The sequence below is a fragment of the Camelus bactrianus genome, chromosome 19 (assembly GCF_048773025.1).
Source record: "Camelus bactrianus isolate YW-2024 breed Bactrian camel chromosome 19, ASM4877302v1, whole genome shotgun sequence".
Taxonomy (NCBI): Eukaryota; Metazoa; Chordata; class Mammalia; order Artiodactyla; family Camelidae; genus Camelus; species Camelus bactrianus.
In genome coordinates this window covers 33,011,023-33,032,926 of record NC_133557.1, presented here as the reverse complement: position 1 = coordinate 33,032,926, position 21,904 = coordinate 33,011,023, and the positions used below count along the sequence as shown (strand labels likewise).

The 21,904-nt window shown below is 56.6% G+C and overlaps 1 protein-coding gene and 1 long non-coding RNA gene across 5 annotated transcripts in view; one reads left to right on the top strand and one right to left on the bottom strand.

Moving 5' to 3' along the window:
* Positions 1-100: 100 nt before the first annotated feature.
* Positions 101-4,211, top strand: LOC141574080 (uncharacterized). Of its 2 annotated transcripts, none has more exons than XR_012500729.1 (2): positions 101-790; positions 2,849-4,211. It is a non-coding gene; the product is annotated as an uncharacterized LOC141574080 (long non-coding RNA). The 2 variants fall into 2 exon arrangements; XR_012500728.1 differs by lacking the exon at positions 101-790 and adding an exon at positions 810-2,072.
* A 1,256-nt stretch (positions 4,212-5,467) lies between these two features.
* Positions 5,468-21,904, bottom strand: part of DNAJC5 (DnaJ heat shock protein family (Hsp40) member C5) — a 29,963-nt gene continuing 13,526 nt past the window's right edge. For 2 of the 3 annotated variants that reach the window (XM_074347719.1, XM_074347721.1), the window contains exons 2-5: positions 11,324-11,441; positions 10,493-10,706; positions 9,941-10,112; positions 5,468-9,524 (exon numbers count right to left, since the gene is read on the bottom strand). In XM_074347719.1, the coding sequence (XP_074203820.1) occupies positions 9,421-9,524; positions 9,941-10,112; positions 10,493-10,706; positions 11,324-11,430 (597 nt within the window). In that variant the 5' untranslated portion in view covers positions 11,431-11,441 and the 3' untranslated portion in view covers positions 5,468-9,420. Of the gene's footprint in view, positions 9,525-9,783; positions 9,858-9,940; positions 10,113-10,492; positions 10,707-11,323; positions 11,442-21,904 lie in introns of all 3 variants that reach the window. The other variant, XR_012500726.1, reaches the window with a different exon arrangement.

Genomic DNA, 21,904 nt, shown 5'->3' with positions numbered 1-21,904 from the left:
CCTGCCTGGGACCTGGGCTTGCAGTGCCCGCTAGGGCTGTGAGGCCACCGTGGGGAGGGAGGGATCGAGGAGCCTGGCCTCTGCTGGGCCCTGCCCTCCTCCCAGCACAACAGGTGCTCCTGGTCTTGTATTTGACTCCTTGCAGCCCAGGCTCAGGGCCTGCAGCTCTGGGCTCTGCTCCTGGCCAGCTAGCCCGGAACTTGGGCTCCGGGTCTCAAAAGATGTCAGCAGCCTCCACAGCCACTTCCCCCTCCTCACCACCACGTGTCTGTCCCATGGGGGTGGGGGCGGAAATCGGCGCATGGGCGGCTGTAGGGGGAGTGAGGAACTGGTCTTGGCCCCCGGCAGGAACCCTAGTTGCAGGGGAGCTGGCCAGGGCCTGAGTGAGCCAGCCACACTGCTCAGGGTCAGAAACAACGTCCGGCCCTGCCGTCACTGCTCTGGGCGAGGGCACCCCGCGAGTGCAAGGACGCTGGCGGGCCTGGCTAGGTGTGCACTCCGGGCTGCCGCAGTGGGGCTGGCAGATGCCCTCAATCTCCCTCCTCCTCCGCCTCGCAGCCCAGCTCTTGCCCCTTTCCTGCCCCACTGGTCTCCTTTTCCCCCAACTCACAAAGGCCATGTCATGGAAAAGCTGGTCGTGTCGTGGGGCGGGGACAGGAAGTCACTGGGTTGGGGCCAGGCCAAGGACAGCAGATAAAGGCGGGAGCTTATCCAAGAGGTGGCCGGGCACCAGGGTCAGAGGAGCAACACTGGCCGACATCAGCAGGAGGGGCCTCTCCTCCCCAACCTGGTGAGTGGACCCTCTCCCACATCTCCAGGGCCCCCATTCACTCATTCATTCTTGTGTGTGCGCCTGGAGCCTGGAGGCTGCTGCAGGCCGGGCCAGCTCAGGTGGGGACGATGCCATTCTGTCCAGTCCGATCTTCCCAGGTGAGAGATGGGGCAAACAGTTCATGAGGAGCCGGCAGGGGCTAGGTCATTCCTGGGAGGGCCCCCCTGAGTCCAGCTAGAGGCTGACCGGCTCCCAGAGAATCAGTCAAACCCACACGTGCACAAGCTTGTGCCACAGCCCCCAGCACATGTCCATGGACGCGCGTGAGCGAGGCCCTCTGGCCCGGAAGGAGAGGGCCCAGTTGCCCGCACCCCACTCAGCCACCAGCCTCTGGAGGGTGGGGAGAGAGCTTCCTCCCTCTTCTTGAGGGTCAGTGGTGGCCTAGGGCAGAGCCCTGCCCCCTCAGGCTGGGGCTCTCTCGTCAGACGAGGTCACAGCTTACGGGAGTTCTTGGGCCATTTCCTGCCAGGACCCCATGGGGTGGTGGAAGTGGGTCACCTTCCAAACAGCTCTGAGGGAGCATCTTTGGGGTGCCACCGGGAGGAGAGGCAATTCGACCAATCCCAGGGAGCCTCCCAGGCCCAGAAACAGGACCAGGATCTAAGGTCCAAGACTTTCTTGGGAACGGCGGTGAACACGGCAGCTGGAGACGTCAGGGGCTTCCAGTCTGAGAAGACGAGTGGTGTGCCCTCCAGGGACAGATGAGCCCACCCCCAGGAACCTCTGGCAGACTGCTCCAAGGCTGGAATGGACCAGCGGCCCCGTGTGGTCGCCTGGGCCTTTTGGGCACCTGGGCTCCTTTGGGTGCCAGTCTGAGGTGTGGCCTGGAGGCCTCCTGGGAGCCTCCCAAGTGGGCGGGATGCAGACCTAAGCCCCTCCCTCACTTGTCCGGAAGCTCCTGTGACTCAGGGTTGAGGGTTTTCAAGGAGGAACATGCCTGCTGACGGGTCAGCTGCCCCAGGGCAGTGCCTCCAGGACTGTCTGACCTGAGAATGGTGTGTCGGGGTCAATCTCAGGTTCGTCAGCCCACGAGGTGCTGCCCCTTTTCCAGCAGCAGCTGCCATGGGGCAACTGTCACAGGTACTTAAGCAGGTCAGCAGTAGGGCTGGAGGTTGGTGTGGCCTGAGGAAGGACTCTGCCCTGCCTGTCACGGTGCCTCGCTGGGCCACCTGGGGTCAGGAAGCACCTGCAAGACCCTGTATTTTTGGGCCCCAGCCGTTGCAGCCCGAAGCACTCCAGGGTGAGTCCCGGGAAAAGGGTGACCACACAGGTCCCTGGGCCAGGCCTGGGGCAGGAGGCAGCCACGGACCATGCAACAGGCTGGAGCGGTTCAGGCTCTCCCAGGTCAAGCTGAGGGTGTGGAGGCAGCAGGAGGGGAGGGGCAGCGGATTCAGAGGTGTGAAGCAACAGAGCAGGGGGCAGCAGATGGATTGTAGCCCTGCTTAGGTCAGACAGGCTTCTCGGGGTTCTAGGTCTGTGACCACAGGAGGGGGCCCGAGGAGGGACTGGGTTGGGAGCAATGGCGACTTCAGCAGTGACACATCCGCTGGGGCGCCTGGTGATGGCTGGGCCTTTGGCGTATGTGGTCACCAACCGGATTCCAGCTGAGGGGGCCTAGAACCACCCCCACATCATGTGTCGGGGGGGCGGGTGCTGGGACTGGCTCCGACTCCCCCCCAACTGCTACCGCGCTCCCCCCAGGCCCTGCACAAGCAGAGCCCAGGCAAGCGTGACCCGGGCCAGGCCCGCTGGGCCACCTCACACCTGGACAGAAAGGGGCCCGCGCTGGGGGCTGGGGCAAGCGGACAGCGGTGGAGGGAGCCGTGGTCTGGGGCGCTGGGGGGTACTGCCTCTGGGACTCCTGGAGGCCTAGGAAATCGGCAGCTGAAATCAGGTGCCAAGCAGGGGATCTCCCTGAGGCAGGCAGGGGGCCTAGTGCCTGGGACTTGGAGTGGGTAGGTGGCCGGGTGGGCTGGGGACAGGGGCCGCCCCACAGCGACGGGTCCCTCCCACCAGGACAAGACAGCCCGGAGTCTTAGGGGCCCCGAGCCCGACCGGCGGAGGGTACGAGCACTCGCCAGCTGGGCCGCTTCGCGTGCAGGGAGGTGACACCAAGCTCACTCTCGTGGGCCGGGGCTCCCCGGTTCCCCGTCCGGCCCGCTCTCCCCACCGCGCCGTCTCACCGAGTCGCTGCCGGGTTTCCCAGAGCAAGACCCCGGACGCCTGCCCCCGCCCCTCCAGCTTCTGGAATAAAGCGCCCCTGACGCTTCCGACGCTGCCGCGGGGTGGTGCAGCGCGGGGCCAGGACGCGGCTTCCCACGGGGTCCGCTCAGGCGTCATTGGAACCCCGCAGCCCCAGGACTGCTCCCCGCTGGGACAGGCCCCAGGCTGCTGGGTCCTGCTGCGGGCGGGGAGCCCACCCAGCGCGGCCTCGCGCTCACCTGACCCTCACCTGACCCCGTTGGTCCACCTGGATGCTAATCACCTCCGCCAGGGCCGCCGGATGGGGGTGGGCTCGTCAGCTGCCGCCGTCCACGCTCTCACAACAGCCCCGCTCCTCCTTGTGGCCACGCCCTGCGCGCCCGGATGCCTGCGGGGCCGGGGCCGGGCCGGCGTGCACAGAGGACCTGCCGGCAGCGGGCGAACGCGACCGCAACCAGGAGCCTAGGTCACGGGAGGGCAGGGGGCGCGGGGCGGACGTTCGCAATCGTCCACAAGCGCCGTTCGGCCACGCCCTCGGCCCCCCTAAACCAGGGCCAGGAAGGGAGGAGGTGCTGCTGCCCACCACCCTGAATGTCCATGAGTAAGGCGTGGTGTGACATTCTGTTTCTCTGTAAGCACCTCATAACGAAAACAGTGAAAATAAGCATGGACGCTGATTAAGAAAAACAACAAGGAAAGCACCTGAGGACTGGCAGGGAGGTGGGAAGGGGGAGTGGAGGGGCTTCCAGATCCTGCCCAGCTGCAGCCCCCGCGAGGGCAGGGCAGCGTGCTTCACCAGCCAGAACTGAAACCCACCTGCGTCCTCAACCAGCACAGTCCATCAGCCGCTTGTGGTTAATTCACGCGATCTGTGCTGTACAGAAATTAAAGCAAATTAACTGGACCTAGATGTAGCCGCATGGATTTTTTAAAAAACCCTACACTGAATGAACCCTCAGTGACTGAGCGTAGTACGATTTACGTAAAAGCTTAGAAATCAGTGGAACATGTTATTTAATAGATGCCGAGACCGGTGGGCGTGGTTAAGACCATGGACAGAACTGGACTGAGATGCTGGGGCCACTTCGACCTGGGAGAGAGCTGCCAATGTTTTATGAAAAACCTCAGTTACTTCGTGTTTGTGATGTCTGAATAAAGAGTTTCAAGGTGCTTGTTACATTATTCTGTTTTTTTTTTCTGCTTTTTTTCCCCCAAACATTTCTGCCTTGCCCTTAGCTAGGACCAAGAAGGAAGACCCAGCACCCCCATCTGAGGCGGGGTACAGACCTCAAAGGGTGTTGAAGGTGGCACCTGCAACCTGGGCTTGGTTTTTCTGGAGGTACCTACTGTCCACAACCCTGTGGGGCCGGGTGGTCAGACCTACAAGCCTCCTGAGTCAGCTGCCAGGGTTCCTGGGCCTGAGCCCCGCGTCAGCTCCAGATCCACCCCGATGTGTGCAGATGGGCACATGTGGCTGGACGTGAACCGCGGGGGCCCAGGTGGTGCCTCTTGTAAGAGCTCAAGGCTGGATCCAGCCTGTCTCAGAGACACAAAGGCACGTCCAGTCCTGCCAGACACCCCAGGCTTCCACCGTGTCCAAGGGTGCCCTGCTGGGCCAAGACTGTTCCCTGCTTCTCTCTCCCTGCCATCAAGGTGGTAGGGGGAGGTGACTCGCAGAACCCCCAGGGGCCAGGTGGGAGGGTGGGCCCTACCTGGGAGATGCCAGGGTGCAGCCCTGGGCCAGCACTGGCTTGGAGATGACCCAGGAAGACAGAACAGCAGTGTCCATGCATGAGGACCTGAGCACACTCCACACCGATGCCAAGGGGGGAGCAGGCAGAGGGACAACCAGGGAAGCCTGCCTCCGAATGACCAGGAGCAGAGCTGGACATGGGTGGAGCTGCCCGAGGGGCAGAAAAGCTGGCCAGCCTACACCGGGTGCCCTCTGCTGTCACCCCTTCCCGACTTCGTGCTGCCAGCACAGGGCAGGCCCAAGGCCAGTGTGCTGCTCCAGCTGCAGCCCTGCTCCTCCACCTGGACAAACTGCTCACGGGCAGCAGGCAGGAAGCGAGTGGGGTGGTTCCCAGGGGCTAAGGCAGGAGGACAGGAGGGGACAGCGGAACCAGCAGTGCTGGCCACTGTCTCGCTGGCCATGTCCCTCCCAGGAGGACTCGAACCCATGGTCCCAGTTGCCCGAGGCCTGGGGCTCTCACAGCTCACCCGCTGCTTTCTTCCCTCCAGTCACGGTTAGAAAATGGAGGTGAAAACAGACCAAAGGGGAGGGGCCCAGTCCACACTCGGACCAGGCAGGTGGGAGCTAAGTCCCAGCCCCCCAAGGGACTCAGGAGGGCCTCTAGGGTCAGCCGCCCCCAGACTGCAAGACCCCCCAAAACAGGATTGCGTGGGGGCCCCTGATGAGACACACAGCTGGTCTGCAGTGAAAACATTTATTTTACAAGTCATCTTCATTACAGGTCAACATCCAGACACAAGGGACGATCACCACGGGAGACCACCGCGCCCCGAGCCGGCCCCAGGTGTGCATGGGCTCGGGGTGGAGGTTGGGTCCCAGCAGCAGGACGAAACCAGCACACGGACGACTGCTGTCCCTGCACCTGCACTGGAGTTTCTCACACGTGTACATTCAGTGTAAACTGCCTTCCTGGTTCAGAACATCGTCCCACTTTCTAGGGGGACAAAATCAACTAAGAGCTGCTGCCCGAAGGACCCCAGGCCCAGCCCTTCCTCCCCGGGGACCCCTCCAGGGTGGATCTGCAGTCAGGACAGAAGCCCCTTTAGAACGTAGCTTTGTCACTGATTGTACCTGATGCTCAGAAAATTGGTTATAATGTTTCAAGGGAAGGAGGGGTTTTCAGCCACCTCTGAGTGTCATGGGGGACACACCTCTGGGTCAGGTGAGCATGGCAGAGGCCCCCAGGGATGGGTGTGGCCCCTGTGACAGACAGTCACCACCTGGGCAGCCCTGCACCCTAACCTGGAGAGGCAGACACCAGCAGGGGAGGCTGCCATGGCACACTCAGGCACTGGCCCGGCCATCCACCCCCATTCCAGGCGCACAACAGGCTGGTTTCCTTCCGAGCACCTGGTGGGGAGCTTGCCGAGACCCGCTCCTGCCTGGCTCGTCAAGAAACCAGGGGCCGTTCTGGAGCCAACTGTCACTGCACCTGTTGTTTCACCTGGACAGCAGCAGTCACGCCTGCTGCGCTATATACATATACACATATGTACACACACTGCCCACACCCACAGCTCAGACGCCAGCCGTGCTTGAAAGGACAGGAAGAAGGAGCTTTTGCCAATTTCACAGGCGATGATTCACAACCAAATAGCAAAACAAACAGGGAAGTCTTGTGTCACACGGGCTCACAGCTCAGAATACAGAGAAAGGAATGAGACCGGTCACTTTCCACACCCCACACGCAAGCCCCCGGCAGGCCATGCTGAGGGCCAGGGCAGGACGGACGGGCCCCCCAGCTCTGCCCACGCAGAGCCTGGCCCCTCCAGGGAGAGCCTGCGTGCCAGCGCCCGCCCCACGTACTGGTGGCCTCACCAGGTGCCGAGGAGGCTGCACGTCTCCCTGGACCGCCAGCTGCAGCGGCGGGCTCTCCCCAGGCACAAGCCCACCTGGAACAGACCGCTCGCAGTTAGAACGTGCAAGACCGTCCCGGCAGGGCCTTCTCAGGGAGCCTCGTGACCAAGCCCAGTGTGCTCCCACCGCCAGGTTCCAGCGGTGCTGGCTGCTTGACTGACTAGAGAAGCAGGAAGGCTCGCGTGTGAGCGGTAATATCTAAAGCAGTTTGAAAACAGAATAAAGCCAAAGGAAGACAAGAAAAGACCACACCACTGAGCGGACTGACACCAACACACCAGCAGCTGCCCTCGGGTGGCGCAGGCCTCTCCCACACCTTAGGCCGCAGGTGGTCAGAGCGGCTGGACCCCCCTGGTGCCTGGTGGTGCACCCAGCTCTGGCCACAGGGGACAGCCCGAGAGTGAGGGCCAACGAGTGCCTGTTCCCGCCACAGCAGACAGAGGGTGGTTCCCACCTAGCACACGAATGGGGGCGCCCTTTCAGAGAACACTCTGCACCAGGCAAACAGGTGGACCACACAGGGAAAAGGGAAGCTGACCAGGGACTTGGGTCTTCGGTCAAGAGGAGGGCCTGGAAGTGCATCCGGTAGAAACTTGGAAAGGGCTCCTGCCTCCCGACCACCAAAGTGGAGACGCTTCAGGGTCAGGAGAGTGTGTGTGTGGTGGTGGTGGTGGGGGGGGGGTCCAGACCTGCCCAGACCCCGGACTCCAGCCTCGAGCTGCCACTGCTGTCACCTGGGGACTGTCAGCATCACTGCCATGATTCACTTAGCTTCTCAGAGATTCCACGGGACTGGGCTCAACAAAATTCCAGACGTGCCCCTTCAGAAGGGCTTCCCACTCTGGCCTCCAGGGAAGCCTGACGTTTCTAGGAAATGACCAGTAAGATTCTGTGACTGACGGACACCCGGCCGGGGGCCCTGGCGTGTGGAACAGGCCTTGAGTCCTCTGGCCACAAGGCAGCAGCACGGCGGCTCCCACCTGCAGCCCAAGCTCTGACCTTGGCTCTTGGCCACCCTGGGGAGAAACAACTCATTTCCTAAGTTACTTCCAGAAACAGCAGGAAGCTGACGAGGGCCTGCACCTCAGGCTGAAGTGCTGGGACTGTCTGGCCTCCTCTCTGTCTCAGGGCGGGTCAAGCTGTGGACTTCTTCCTCTCGCGAGGCCTGGCTTTAGACTACCTCTCAGTTAGCATCAGTGCACACTCGCCCCTCACTGCCTGTCTTCACCGTCTCTTTCACAGGCGAAAACCAAAACAACATGGTACCAACAAGTGCCCGCAGCCCTGCCGCCTGCCCGAGCCGGCCGGGCACCCCCACACAGAGGCTTTCTGAGCACAAGGGCCGCGGGAGAACGGAGGCAGTGCTTCGGGAAGGGGTCCTGGTGCGTCCTACCAGCACGTGGGCGGCCCCTCCCTGTGCCCCCAGGGGACATTCAGGAGCCCAGTAGCCACAAGGTGCGTTCTGCGGAAACTAGGCCCACTCGGGCACCGTGGGTCTCCAGTGCCCGGTGCAAGTCGAGCAGGGAGTCACCCCGCCGCAGCCAGGTCTCCAGGTCCTTCCAGCAGGGGCACCACCCACAGGCCTGGACGCAGACAAGGCTGGCTTCTGACACTGCATAAAAGGTGCTACTGAGACAGTGAGAGGGGCTTCCGTGGTCAGGCTGCTGGCTACCGAGCCCAGGGGCACCAGGGCCTCCTGGGGACCCGACCCTCTAGCCCAGAGTGTGCCTTTGGTCCAGCTGGTCCTTCCTCTGCCAACCTGCTATCTCCAGAAACCACCTGCCCAATGGCCAAAGGGAGCAGGCGAAGGAAAGGAAAGCGCAGAGGGGAGGGCCGGGCAGCCCCTCACCACCAGCAACCTGGACCCTTAGCTCCTTTGCCTCCCATGTATTGGGCCACTGCTACCATCTGTGGTTCTTAGAGGTCCAAACACAGATACAAGGCCGGGGGGCCTGAAGGAATGTGGAGGAGATGAGGGGAAGGGGAGGGTGGAGGCTGCCGGGAGGGCCTGTCAACCCAGCTCGGGGCCGTTGGAAAGTGCAGGAACCTTCCCACGCCTGGCGAGGGCACACTTGAAGGACAGGGGCCTCAGGTCAGACATGGGCAGGGAATGTGGTCTCAGGACCAGGAGAGCCTCCTACGCTGTCCACAACAAACCCAAACGGGAAGCACCCTGCCACAAGGCCAAACAAACGAGGTGACCAGATCTCACAAAACTGTCCTCAATACGGATGCCATGGAAGTGCTGTTGGCAGGGCGGGTAGGCCCAGCTCCCTCCTGGCAGGTGAGTCCAGAGCCCCTGCTGGTGGTCACACAGTCAGTGAGCAGAAGGCAGGAGGCTGAGTCCACAGCCGCCGCCAGGCAGCGCCTGCCTGCCTCAGGCCCCTGAACACATGGGAACGGAGGGCCCATTCGGCCACGAGGCCGACAACCCACAGCAACAACCTGACCAAGCCCTGAGGCAGCTCCCGGTCCGGTGAATGTGGTCCGTGGCCCCAGGACGCCCACAACACAGACAGACATGGAACATAACCCCACACATGCTATTAAAAAAGGAAAACAACAGAAGAAGAAGACCGTAGCTAAACTGCTTTAAATACTGCATGCTACGCACTTCACGTGTCGGGGGTCGACGGACGGGCGGGCACAGAGGCAGGCTGGCGCGGCCCCTCCAGGGCCAGGGCAGCGCCCGCCCCATCTCTGTGACTACAGTTCATGATTCTAAGGTTGAGTGGCCGGGTACTGACTTATCCTCTAATCACAGCTCCTCCTGGACTTAATTGAACCCATCGGTGTGGTAGCTGGGGTGGGAGTCGGCCGTGAGCTGGGTGGTCTCTGTGGCGGACGCCGGCTGGATGACGACTGGCGTGTCTGTGGCCTCTGCAAGCAAGCACACGCGCGAGGCATGAGGCCCAGCCAGCAGCCCCGGTGCCGCCCAAGTGACACCTCGGCTGCCTGCTGGCTCTACTGGGGTCAGAGGTCGCAGGGCAAGCGCTCAGAGGGGAGAGGCTACTGCGACCTTCACCCCACACAACCTTCCTCCGTGGCCTCGGCCCTGGGCCCCTCCCCACCTATCCGGTCCCTCGTAACTACGGCTACCACAGTTCGCGGTGGGGACAGCCTCTGCATCTGCTGTTACCTCCAGGCTCCACGTCACACCTCAACGGGCCCAGCTGCCACCACAAACACTCCCGGCCCAGTGTCAGTGCCCTCCTGTTTGACGAGACGGGTGCACACGTTCAGGGCCCGCTCCGGCCGCGCCCCACGCGCACACTGGGCCGGGCGGCGGCACTCACCCCGCTCATCAGACTGCAGCTGCGCCTCCAGGTCCTCGGGGGACACGTAGAACTCGGGCTCCTCGCCCTCGGGCGCCCGCGGCTTGCACTTCCCGCAGCAGCAGTTGAAGCAGCAGCACAGGCAGCAGCAGCAGTAGCAGCAGGTGAGGAGCCCGCAGACGACGAACAGGGCCTGGGGGGACAGGCGCTGGCTGTGCTGCCCAGGCCGGGGCGCCCCTGCCCGCCCCGCGAGGGCGAACGAGCTCTGCCCCACCCCGGGATCCAGAGGCGCCGCACGTCAGAAGGCACCCCAGCTGGACGCTTCGGACGAGTCCTGCCCAGTGACGAGCTAGACCCGCCCAGAGCACCGTGGAGGGAGGGCCCCCCGACTCTACGTCCCCTCAGGCTCCCGTGGAGGCCTCCTGACTCTACGTCTCCTCAGACTCACAGTGATGCCTGTGCCACCGCCCAGCGCAGACCCCGCGCTGTGGCCCCTGCCGGCAGCCCACCCACCTCGACCGCCGGGACCGGGCCTCATGCGGGGCAAGGTGCCGCCCGAGCCGGCGCCCTCACCTTGGCCCACCAGCTGGAGAGCACGAAGTAGGTGTTGACGTTCTCCTCCCCGAACTGCTCGGCCACGTACAGCCCCAGCGAGCCGTACTTGTCGTAGATGTTTCTCTTCGTGGCGTCCGTCAGGATGGCATGGGCGCTGTTGATCTCCTTGAACTTCTCCGCGGCCTCCGGGTTATCGGGGTTCTTGTCTGGGTGGTACTTCAAGGCCAGTTTTCTGCAAACAAAACCATCTCTTGGTCCCGCACTCGAGTTCACCTGGCAGAAGAAACATTTACCCGCCACCGTCTTGCTTCCCAACTCCCCGAAGAACTCGAGCACGCCGGGGTCAAGAGGAGTCTCTGCGAGTGTTCCAGGCCCACCTCCTGGCCCAACGTGCCTGCGGAGGAGCATGTGCCCGGCCCGGCCCGGCCCGCCCTGCTCCATCTGAGAACTTCCACCAGCGCCGGGGTGAACCGGGCTGCTGCCCTCAGCATCCCAGCCGCTCACTGCAGTCGCCAGGGGAGCAACACAATATGTCTGACAAGGAAACAACGCAGAGGACCCAGAGGAGAAGTACGTCCTGGATGACCGGTGACATCTGCCTCCCACAGCTGGCACTCGCAGCTCGGCATGACCTGCTCCCGAGGAGCTGCCTGCTCCAGGGTAGAGTTCGCGTTATCCAAAGCGCTGTTTTTTGTTGCCAAGAAAGCATTCAGGTAGCAATTTTAAGCCATACGTTGACTACCCACACAAAGATATGATGGAGCTGCTACCAGCTAGACACTGAGAAGACCGGGGAAAACCACGTGTGAACACAGCCACAGCCTCCTGCCCGGGAGCAGGGCCTCTTACCGATAGGACTTTTTAATGTCATCCGAGGTCGCATTCTTGTCCAGGCCCAGGACGTGGTACAGCGATTCCCCGGAGGTAGACAGGGAGCGCTGTCTCTGGTCGGCCATGGTAGGCTAAGCTGCAAGAACACGGAGAAGACACTGAGAAGCATGGACAAAAATTCCAAGCGCAGGGCTGATGGACTTTATTCCACTTGACTGTGGAATTTCATTTACTTTGACTAAACAAAAAGTCACAACGCTGTTTGTGGAGGTCACAAAGTACACAAACACAACACAGTCGGTCACAGCAGGAAGGAGTAAGGAGTGGTCCCACAAGGGGGTAAGGGGCAGCTTCTAACCGTGCTATGATATTGTCACCCTAAGTGGACTGCAGAAAAGTGTGTTTATTGTAATCCCTAAAGCAACCTCTAAACAAGAATGCAAGGAAGCATATCTGAAAAGCTGAAAGAAAAGTGAAAAACTCTTCAGACTAAAAACTCCAATGAGAGGAAGGAGATTGTCAGAATGGATAAAATGCAAGACACAACTATACCGTGTGCAAGAGACATATTTTAAAAACAGCCTCTAAATACGCAAAGGAAGTACTGATTGAACTAAAAGGAGAAACAGGTAACTTCAGTCACAAAAATCATGACACTCCTCTGTCAGAGACGGACAGAACAGACAGACACACGAAATCAGGAAGAATGCCAACAATCTGAGGAACACCGTCAACCACCACGACCTGATGCCGGCATGACACCCACACGCGTGGAATGTGCACATGTGAGACACACGACATACTGAACAAGTTTCAATAAATGTAAATGGACTGAAATCACACACAGTATGTCCCCGACCTTAATAGCATTAGAGACCCAAAAGGAAGATGTCTAGTATCTAGAAAACCTCAAGTATTTATTTTTAAACAATACAATTCTAAATAACATGTAATTCAAAAAGAGAATGGACATAATTTCTAAATTCATTACTGATCTAACAATCTATATTTACTTAAAAATAAGTTGACATAGTCAGAGCTGCCAAAACTCGGAAGCAATCAGGATGTCCTCCAGCAGGTGAACAGAGAAACACACGGTGCGTCCAGACAGTGGAGTGCTACTCAGCACTAACTGAAATGAGCTGTCAAGCCATGAAAAATCCTGGGGGAGACTTAAATGCATTTAACTAAGGGAAAGAAGCCAGCGTGAGAAAGTTGCAGACTGTGTGAGCCCACCTACTCGAAACTGTGGGGCAGGGCCGAGCTCTGGAGAGGTGAAGGGTCAGGGCTTGGGGTGGGGGTGGGGGGCGGGGCCCCAAAGGTTTCAGGTCAGTGCCACCACCGCGGTGGACGCACCATCATACGTGTGTCAAGACACACAGAACGTGCAGCACCAAGAGTGAGGCCTGACGTGAACCGCGGACTTCAGTTAGCACATACCACTACTGGATCACCACTCACGACCACGCAGGCTGCACGACCTGTGGGACTGGGATCCTCTCCGCACAGGCTGCGCGACTTTCGGGTAAACCTAAAACTGCTCTAAAAAAATCGGTCATCAATTAAAAACAACAAAACACAAAAAGCAGCTGATGTCCACAGAGGAAAAGCAGCAAGTTCTGCTTTTCAGTTCTGACATCCTCAGAGCGAGAGACGACACTAAGCTGTGACGACAGAGGATGCGACAGTCTTTGGAAACAGCTCTGAGAGTGAAGTCATCAGAGAAGTCGCGGAGATGCTGAAGGCCAAGGCGCAGAGAAGACGCAGTCAGGAAGTGCCTGGGGAGAGTCAGCACAGGCAAGACCCCAGAAAGGAGACCTGTCTGGCGGGAATTTGAAAGGCAAAGAAAACAGCCCACTGAGAAAAAACAGTCCACTGAAAAGAAAAGAAAACACAAGCGTGCAAACCAGCGCCCGTCCAGGACAGGCCACACATCAACAGCGGGCAAACAGCGCTGCCCACATCAGGAAAGTCTGAGTTCTAAGAAGAAGAGACTTTCAGGCTAGAATTCCAGCACCGACCAAGCGCAAGGTCAGAAGAACGCATACCCGCCAGAGTCTGGGAGAGGCGCTGGTCACACATCCCGAACATCACAATGGTCTGAGGAGCATTTCAACAAAATGAGGAAGGAAATCAAGAAACAGGAACACATGGTAAGAGGAGAGGGGATGTCTTGGCCGCAGTGGGGAGACCAGGAGGCCCCCTCCTCAGGGCACAGGGTCACTTCTGTGTCTGAATCACGATCACGACACATGTGCTCTCCCTCCAGACCAGCCCCTGGCCCCGCACCCCAGCGAGGCAGGCATGATGGCAGAGACCAACCAGAGTGGTGAGGCCAGGATCTGAAACAAAGGTGAAGGGCATAACGTCTTGGCCCACAGACACCTGGCAAGTCGGCCTGGCCCTGAGCATGGGACGAGGGTGTGGTGTTGAGGGCAGAAGATAAAGCAAGCCTCAATGCCATCCGAGGAGCGTGGGTTTGCAATCAGGGTGTGAGGACTCTCAGCCCGGTTCTGAAAGCTTCCACATGGTCCACGTGGTGACACCAGCGCAGTGGCCACGCCTCCCCCTCACCTGGAGATGGAAATGCAGACAGCCCCTCCCTCCCAGGGCGGGCCTGCCACAGGGCCCGGGGTCCTGGGTGAGCAGCAGTGTCTTTACTGGAGCCAGTGGAGTGGTGGGTTCTAGTCCACCCTCTGTCACTAAGTGTTCGGTCCAGTTAATCTACAACAGAAGGTCCATGGCTTGGTCAAGTTGAACTACTACCTGTTAAGTAATTTTTTTGGTCTTTCTTTGGGAACTGTTCTAGAAAATACAAATCTGACAAACCATTTTTTATTCTCAGTGCCTACCACACAGCTGACTTTTGGAGCCCATCCACAGGACAGGAACAACAATCAGTGCCTTTGCGCCTGCTCTGTAAAAGTGACCGCCCACTGTCTGAGACACCCAGAGGCAGCCAGCTACTTAATCTGACTGCAGAGAACTCCCTGTGGGTTGTTCGCATTTTGAGTTCTGATTCACCAGCACCACTGAGAAGCGGGCGAGTGTGTCGGATGGTAACAGGCATTACTGCGCCGAAGGTCAGCACTTCCTGGTCTCAGACAAGAGGCCACCTCAGGCGAGCCCGACATATACCCGGCTTAGCTGCTGGGTCAGCTGATCGTTTCAGTTCATTACTTGGTTCTTAACAGGTGCAGATAAATCATGACTTCCAAAATCTTAGAGTTAATTTTCTTAGTTTTTACGAATGGCCAGTAACTATATCCAAAGTTACAAGGCTTGTACTTGTTTAATAATAAACACATGTCAAAACCCGCGCTGCGACAAGCAGCCTTCTCTCCCCTCACTGGAGCAGCAAGAGCCTGCGACGCGCAGCGCCAGAACGCAGAGGAGTGACACTGGGCCGCTTCTGACCCAGTGACGCTGTAATCAGGCCAGTTCTCCGCAGGCAGAGCAACAGATTCATGTCCACGAGCACATGAGAACTTACGGAACAAAGAGCTCCTGGGAAAAGACGCCTCGGTGATAAAATGAAGACAATGAAGACATGAACCAAAAGTAGCCAAAAATGGAAACCAGGGGCAGCAGGTCTGCAGGCAGCTGTCAAACCCACGGAAATGCAAGAACTAGGCTGAAGAACAGCAGAGCCGCAGCGACGGACTCAGCACACACTTCACCCTGAAGCCGTGCGGCAGGCGGAGGGAGGGGAAAAGCATGCAGCCCCGTGGCCCCGCGCCACATCTAGAGCGGAGCTGGCCCCAAGGCCGGCACCCTCCTCAGGAGAGCAGGCTTGCTTGCACTGGGGGAAGCAGCAATCTCATTAGTGTCACCTTGATTTTTCTGTTCACCAAATTCAAGGAAAATGGAAACAAACCCCTCTATTTACAAGATTATCTGAGACACAACAGTGTAAAACGACAATACTTCAATAAAAATATATTAAAAAAAAAAAAACAAACAAGACTATGTGAGTATCTTCAGAAGGTACATACCCAGTGATCTGGTTCTTTCTGGGAGAACCAGGGCACAGAGGTTCCTTCCCTACTCCCATCTGATTGCTTCATTTCTAGACTCATGTACTTCTGTAGGCTTTTCTGCATTGCTAGAACTTTTTTTTATAACTTTATGTATCATTTTTACAAAAGCTACAAAGTTGCCATTCTCATCATGCTTCCAGATGCACGAGTCACATCCAGGACAGTTTGTTAAGCACCTGCCAAATATTATAGCTTCAGCTTGCCAGACCAGGCCGTTGGGGGTCCTGAGAACCAGCCTCCCAAGCCAACACTGTCCTTTTGACCCCAGGGGTCTGGACCTCATTCCCATGGGCTGCTTCCTTCTTGGAACCAGCAAGTCTCCGACAGTCCCTACAGAGACCCTTCTCATCAGAGCTCAAGAGAAAGCTGTTCATCTCAGGACCTGTTTTGGCCACTGGCCAATCAAAGGGACCTACACAGAGAGTCCAGTCAATCACGGTCTAGTCAACTCCGAATTCTCCTAAGAACCAGCAAACATCCTAAGATGGACTCCCTCCAATCCAGTTTTCAACCAGTTGAGTTTTCTGACACCACGGACCTTCCTTTATTTTAATGAAACCAGTGGCATCAGTGACGGACCTGCACAGCTCAAGCCCGATGTAACTGCACCACAGCCGAGGAGTCGAACACCAGAAACGAGCGAGCTGGGCCCAGCAAAAGCCAGCACAAACTTTGCCACTAAGGCTCACTTGGCGCGATTCCTCAGAGGATCCTTATGCTAGAAGCCAGCACGCAAGCTTTTCTGTAAAAGGCAAGACAGTAAGTATTTCAGTCTTGCGGGCAGGTTCCCAGCTCCGCCTTTGAGGCAGGAAAGCACATAACGTGTACAAGAGCAGGCATGGCCGTGTGCCCAGGAAACCTGATTTACCCATGGAACAGGCACAGCCCTGCCCTAGAGGTCAGGTAATGGCTCTCCTGTGACTTATTTAAGGGAAGTGGGAGCTTACAGATGGTCACCCCATCTGTGTGCTACAGGCATGTGCAGGCTTAGTTACCACGACTCCTCAAAAGTAACTCTGCACAAATACAAAACAAAGACGCAGGCAGGAAATGTTCTGAATACGTATTTCCAATCAAGACGACAAAATTCAAGGGGGGACGATGTAGCTCAAGTGGTAGAGCACGTGCTTGGCATACACAAGTTCCTGGGTTCAACCCCCAGCACCCCCTCCAAAAACAAAACAAGTAAGTAAACCTAACTACCCCTGCCCGCCCCCAAAATTTAAAAAAATAAAATAACAAAGACGGCAAAATCTTAAGAAATTTGTCGTGACGTGGAGCAATCGGGCCAGACGACAGTGAGAGTGCCCCCCCACCGGCAAATCTCCCGGGGAAATAGCTGGAACAGCTGGCGGAGAGGTGACGGCATTTTCAGCACAGACCATCCAAGAAGGCGCCCTGTTACCCCCATCAGTTCATTCCTCTTTCTTTTGGTAACGATTTACTCACCGTCTGCTCTGACAGTGTACCTGCAAAGGCACCGCTCGGCTAGTGGGAAACCTTAAACCATAAGGCAAATCCAACACCACCCTTGCGGTTGTGACAACGTGGTCCGAGGACCCCCAGGTGGGCGCAGCACCCTAGCTGGGAGCCTGTGACCTGCTGCATTGCTAGTCAGGCCACCTGGCTCCCCGACACTGCTCCGCACATCCAGGGCACCAGACATTCGGGCGGGCAGAGGAAGACAGACAACACGCCACTGGAACCACCACCGCTCACACGCCAGACACACTGACCCCCAGTCACATGCCCTCAGCATACTCCGGGGGTTGTCCAACCGGGATCTTAATTAAATTTAAGTTCCCACGTAACATGGAACCACTGCCCTGATAACACTTTCATACCAAAGAACAGAAAAGCGCCCACTTTGCAAGTCACTCTACCGTCACGAGGGGAGTGGGCCGACTGCCTCAGACCCGGGCTCCGCAGGGAGGCGCCCCACCAGACGCATCCCTCCCGTTGCTGCCAGAGGCACGGTCACAGCACAGCGCCGCGCAGAGCCAAGGCCTAAGGAACAGAGGCGGTCTCACGTGCTCTGCTGGGCTTCAGTACACTCCCTCTGTTCACAGGACACACATCTGTCCCGTGGGGCCTTCATCCTCCTCCAACACCATGGACTCCAAAGCAACTCCTTACTGGGTTCCCCCACACGCCGGGGGCTGGGGCACCTCGATGAGCAGCAGACACAGCTGGGCAGAGAGACCCACGCAGGACGACACCTGACGCGGGTGTGAGCACAGTCCCCGAGGACACAGTGTATGGGAACAGGCAGGAGGTGTGTTTCAGGTCATTCTGGCTGCAGAGCACAGAACTAACCAGGAGAGAATCGTGCCCAGACACACCAGAGTCTCCCTGCCGAAAACCGAAAGAGAGAACATGGACACATCCCAGAGGAGCGAGCGCTTCAACACACTCTCCTCGTTAGGAGTCCTGCTGACCAGAGGACAGCGGCACAACTTAAAGTGCCGAAATCAAACACCTGTCAAACCAGAATTCTCTCTCTAGCAAAAACGTCCCTCAGAAACAAAGGTGAAATGAAGGCATTTTCTGACAGAGACGAAGGAACCATCACAAAGACCTAAAATACAGGAAATGTCAAAGAGGGTGACCTGCGCCAAGGGGAGGGGCACCGGATGGGGACTGGCATCTCTGGAAGGACAGAGGCCACTGGAAAGGGTTAGCATCTAGGTAACAGTCAAGCTTGTCCTTTTTATTTTTAAAAAAATACACAGCACCGCTGAGAGCAGAAATTGTCAACACTGACTTGTGGAGTTTATAATGCAGGGGAGACGTACCACGCGGACACCTCTGCACAGAGAAGGGAGGTGGGAGGTGAGCCCCACGGCTCCAGGTTCTGATGCTTTACATGAAGTGCTCAGAGCAGAGCAGACAGCCCTAAACAGCCCTGCTGATCATGTGGGGTCTGGTCCACACAGGACATCACTCACCAGTAAAAAAAGGTAACATATTGACAAGAGCAAGCAATAAGTAAATCTCAAATACACTGCTACGCAAACAAGCCAGACACAAAATGACTCCATTTACACAAAGAACAATCTGTCATCACAGAAACCAGAAAAGCGACTTTCAGGAAGGTAAGGGAGAGGAATATTCTTTTTTTTCTTTCTCTTTTCCTAATGGAGGTACTGGGGAATTGAACCAAGTACCTCGTACATGCTCAGCGTGCGCTCTACCAACTGAGCTACACCCCCACCCCCAGGAACATTCTTAATTTAATCGGGGCAGTGATCTCACGAGTGTATATACTAAAACTCACTGAAACCCAGGCAAGACTGTGCCTTTCACTGAATGTCAATTCTACCTGTAGTAAAAAGAGCTCTGTTGTAATTCAAAGTGATCTGTTCTCAGTGTAAATGAGACGCTACAAGAAAACCAAATGAAACATAAAATTCTCCGATCTTCCAGAATAGGCTGCTTGTTCACAAACCACTTCCACTGAGACACAGACGCACCCCTTTGTCTCTGTCTGTGGCTGCTCTCAGCAGAGACCGTGCAACTTACAAAGCCTAAAATACTTACCGTCTTAGAAGTATTATTCTTTAAAAAAAAAAAAAAATAGCTGTTCTGAACAACTATTCAAACTGGTATAATTTTGAGACAGAAGATGAAATAAATGCTGTTCAAACATAAAAATCATCAAATTTATTAAATTTAAATTTCTACACCATTTTCACACACATCTCAGACGTCAGCATTCTGTTTGCTGCCAGGAAATACACACTTGCACGTTCATGCTCAGTTGGGACATAACCTTGTGACCAAAAGATGGATGGATCTGATACCATTGTTAGTAGGTATGAAACTGAGAACTGCGTCTGGGAGTGTCCCAGGAACAGACTGTGGAAGATAGTTAAGGGGAGAAAGAATAATCAAGTTTGTGGGGTTTTCTAAATCATTAAAATCAAATTTTGAAAAAAGTTACCTTAATATTTTATTTTCCTGAAGTTCTATAATGAGCAGGTATACTTAAATGATTTAAAAGAAATAAACACTTTTCCAATATAGAAAAAAAAGATCATCTTAAAAATGCAGCCCTGTGCTATGAACTGAAAAGCGCTCATTTTGCACCTGGTTAGCGTTCTAACCTCCTAGCGCAGATTTCTTTCGTTTTCTGTGAGCTGCCGTCTCCTTCACTCCTGTTTCCTTCCACCTCCCAGCACTTGGCAGCACAGACACACAGCTCCAGGCTCAGCACTGCAGAGGCCCCACGTGAGTGTCACAGGAGGAACCCAGGCCTCCTCCAACACCAGTCCAGGGATGAGCCGGTTTGCTGTGTCCAACCTGCTCCAGTGTCCGTGTGTCCAACTCCCTCAGGTGTCTGTCTGTCTGTCCAAGCCCCTCAGATGTCTGTGTGTCGTGGGGGTAATGAGTCCAGTAGTCCACCATCTGCTATTTGAAGCAGCACCTCAGCATTCTGAGTTTCCTAGACCTGTTTCAGATAAATTTCAAAGGCACCCCAGGCCCAACTGAGTGTTGGGGAACAGCCGCGCCTGCCGGTGCGGCACCCACTGTCACGGGGCGCTGCCGCCACAGCTGCCTTCTGGGTCCTCGTGCCGGGAGGCTGAGCCCAGTCTGAGGCTGCATCTTCTGTAGTTGCAGCACACCTTTAAGAACAAACAGCGGGCAAGTGTAGTGCGTCCTGGTGTGTGCTGCTGACAGGAGCGCTAGGGCCCCTCCTTCCACGTCGCGGGGCACACACGCAAGGGAACAAGGGGCTCGGCAACAGAGCTTGCCTGGCATGCGAGGCAGGGTCCGGCAGGCAGGAGGGGTTTCCAAGGACACACATCAGCCCTGCCTCGCGGCGGCCAGGGTGGCCCATGGAGCACGGCTGTGCGCCCATCACCACCACACTCAGGTCCTTCCCAACAGCCCACTGGGTGCAGCATCCAATCCCAGCTCCCTGGCCTGCCCTCCAAGGTCCTTCTGGATGAAGGCCCCACCCAACCCCAGCCTCCTTCCAGCCACTGCGCCCATGGGCCTCCTGGTCTGGCAATTCGCCCTCAGCTGCCAGTCCTGAGGACCCAAGCTCCCCTCCACGCTCTGGCCTCTCCTGTGTAGGGAGCCCTCCTGGGACCTCGGGACCCTGCGGCAACAACCCCGGTCCTGGAAGGCCTGTCCTGGTCGTCTGCTCCATGGACAGAAAGCAGAGCCTACCACATTCTACAGTGCGTGTCTGTGTTGCCTGCTTGTTCAGCAGATGATTACGAAGCACCTGCCAGGTGCCATGCTCTGCTCTCAAAGCTGGGGATTTAGCAATGAACAAAATAAAACACAAAAACTCCTGTCCTCGTGGGCCACATCTGTGCTCCACAGAGGACTTAAAGATCTTCGGGGAAAGAGACGTGCACTCTGACTCCTGTGTCTCCAGGTACCGTCTCAGCGTGAAGTGGCTGTTTATAAAGAGCTGCTGTTGAATTCAACCTACTGCTGGAGAAAAAAATCATACGCCAACTTTGGAAGAACAGATTTGAAATATCTTAAAAGGAAGGCTATTTTGGCTGTTTTAAGTATTTTACCATGTAATACTCGATGCACAGAAAAGAATATACGGAACATAAGTCACGATGCACAGTGACAAACACCACGATCCCACCCTTCAGTTTGAAAAACAGAAAATTACCAATAACTGTGAAACTTCCTGCATTCTCCCCACGTGCATTACCTTGAATCAGTGTTTACTACAATTCCTTGCTTTAAAAAATCACCTCATATTTCTCTCTAAAAACTACTTACTTTAAATTTTTTTAGCTTAAAAAAAACCTTAACACAATATATGCAGCTTTGTGACTCCCCTTTGAAACTCAATATATCTCTAAGAATCACTCAAACCGCTGCACATAGCTGTAATTTGCTCGCCCCCAGTACCGGACAAGTTCCACCTGGGGGCAGGCCACTCTCATGGATCCATTCCTCCACTGAAGGGTGCCTGGGTCATATCCAGGCCTTGCTATTACTAGGCTCCCCTGAACACTCCTGAGCGATTCCTGGTGTGCAAAGGCTTTTTAGGGCAGTGCAAGGTCCAGTGGGTGCCGGCTTGCACAAGTGATGAGAGCAGAAGTTAACAGACGTAACCACGGGTCTCAGCAAACGTGCACAGGAGAAGACACGCCACATCATTACTCATGTGGGAAATGCAAATTAAAACGACACGAGCTACCACTGTACACCTGCTACAGCACCGAGTGCTGTGGGTGGTGGTGAACACCCTCGTCCTGCTGCTGGGACACGAAATGGGGCAGCCACCCTTCGGAAGAGGTTGGAAGTTTCCCATAAACTTAAAAACAGGCTTTCACGTGACACAGCAATCCCACTCCTAAGCATGTATTCAAAAGAAATGGGAACTGACGTCCACACGGAAAACCAGTACATGAGTGTTTTATAAACGCCAAACCCAGAAACAGCAGGCATGTCCTTGTGAGTGGAGAACAAGTGAAGAGGTTGACACGACGGAACACCACTCGGCAGTGAGCAGGAACGGGGCACGCCACACAGCTCCAGCAATTCCCAGCACTCCGTTGACGCTGATGGAGAGAGGCCA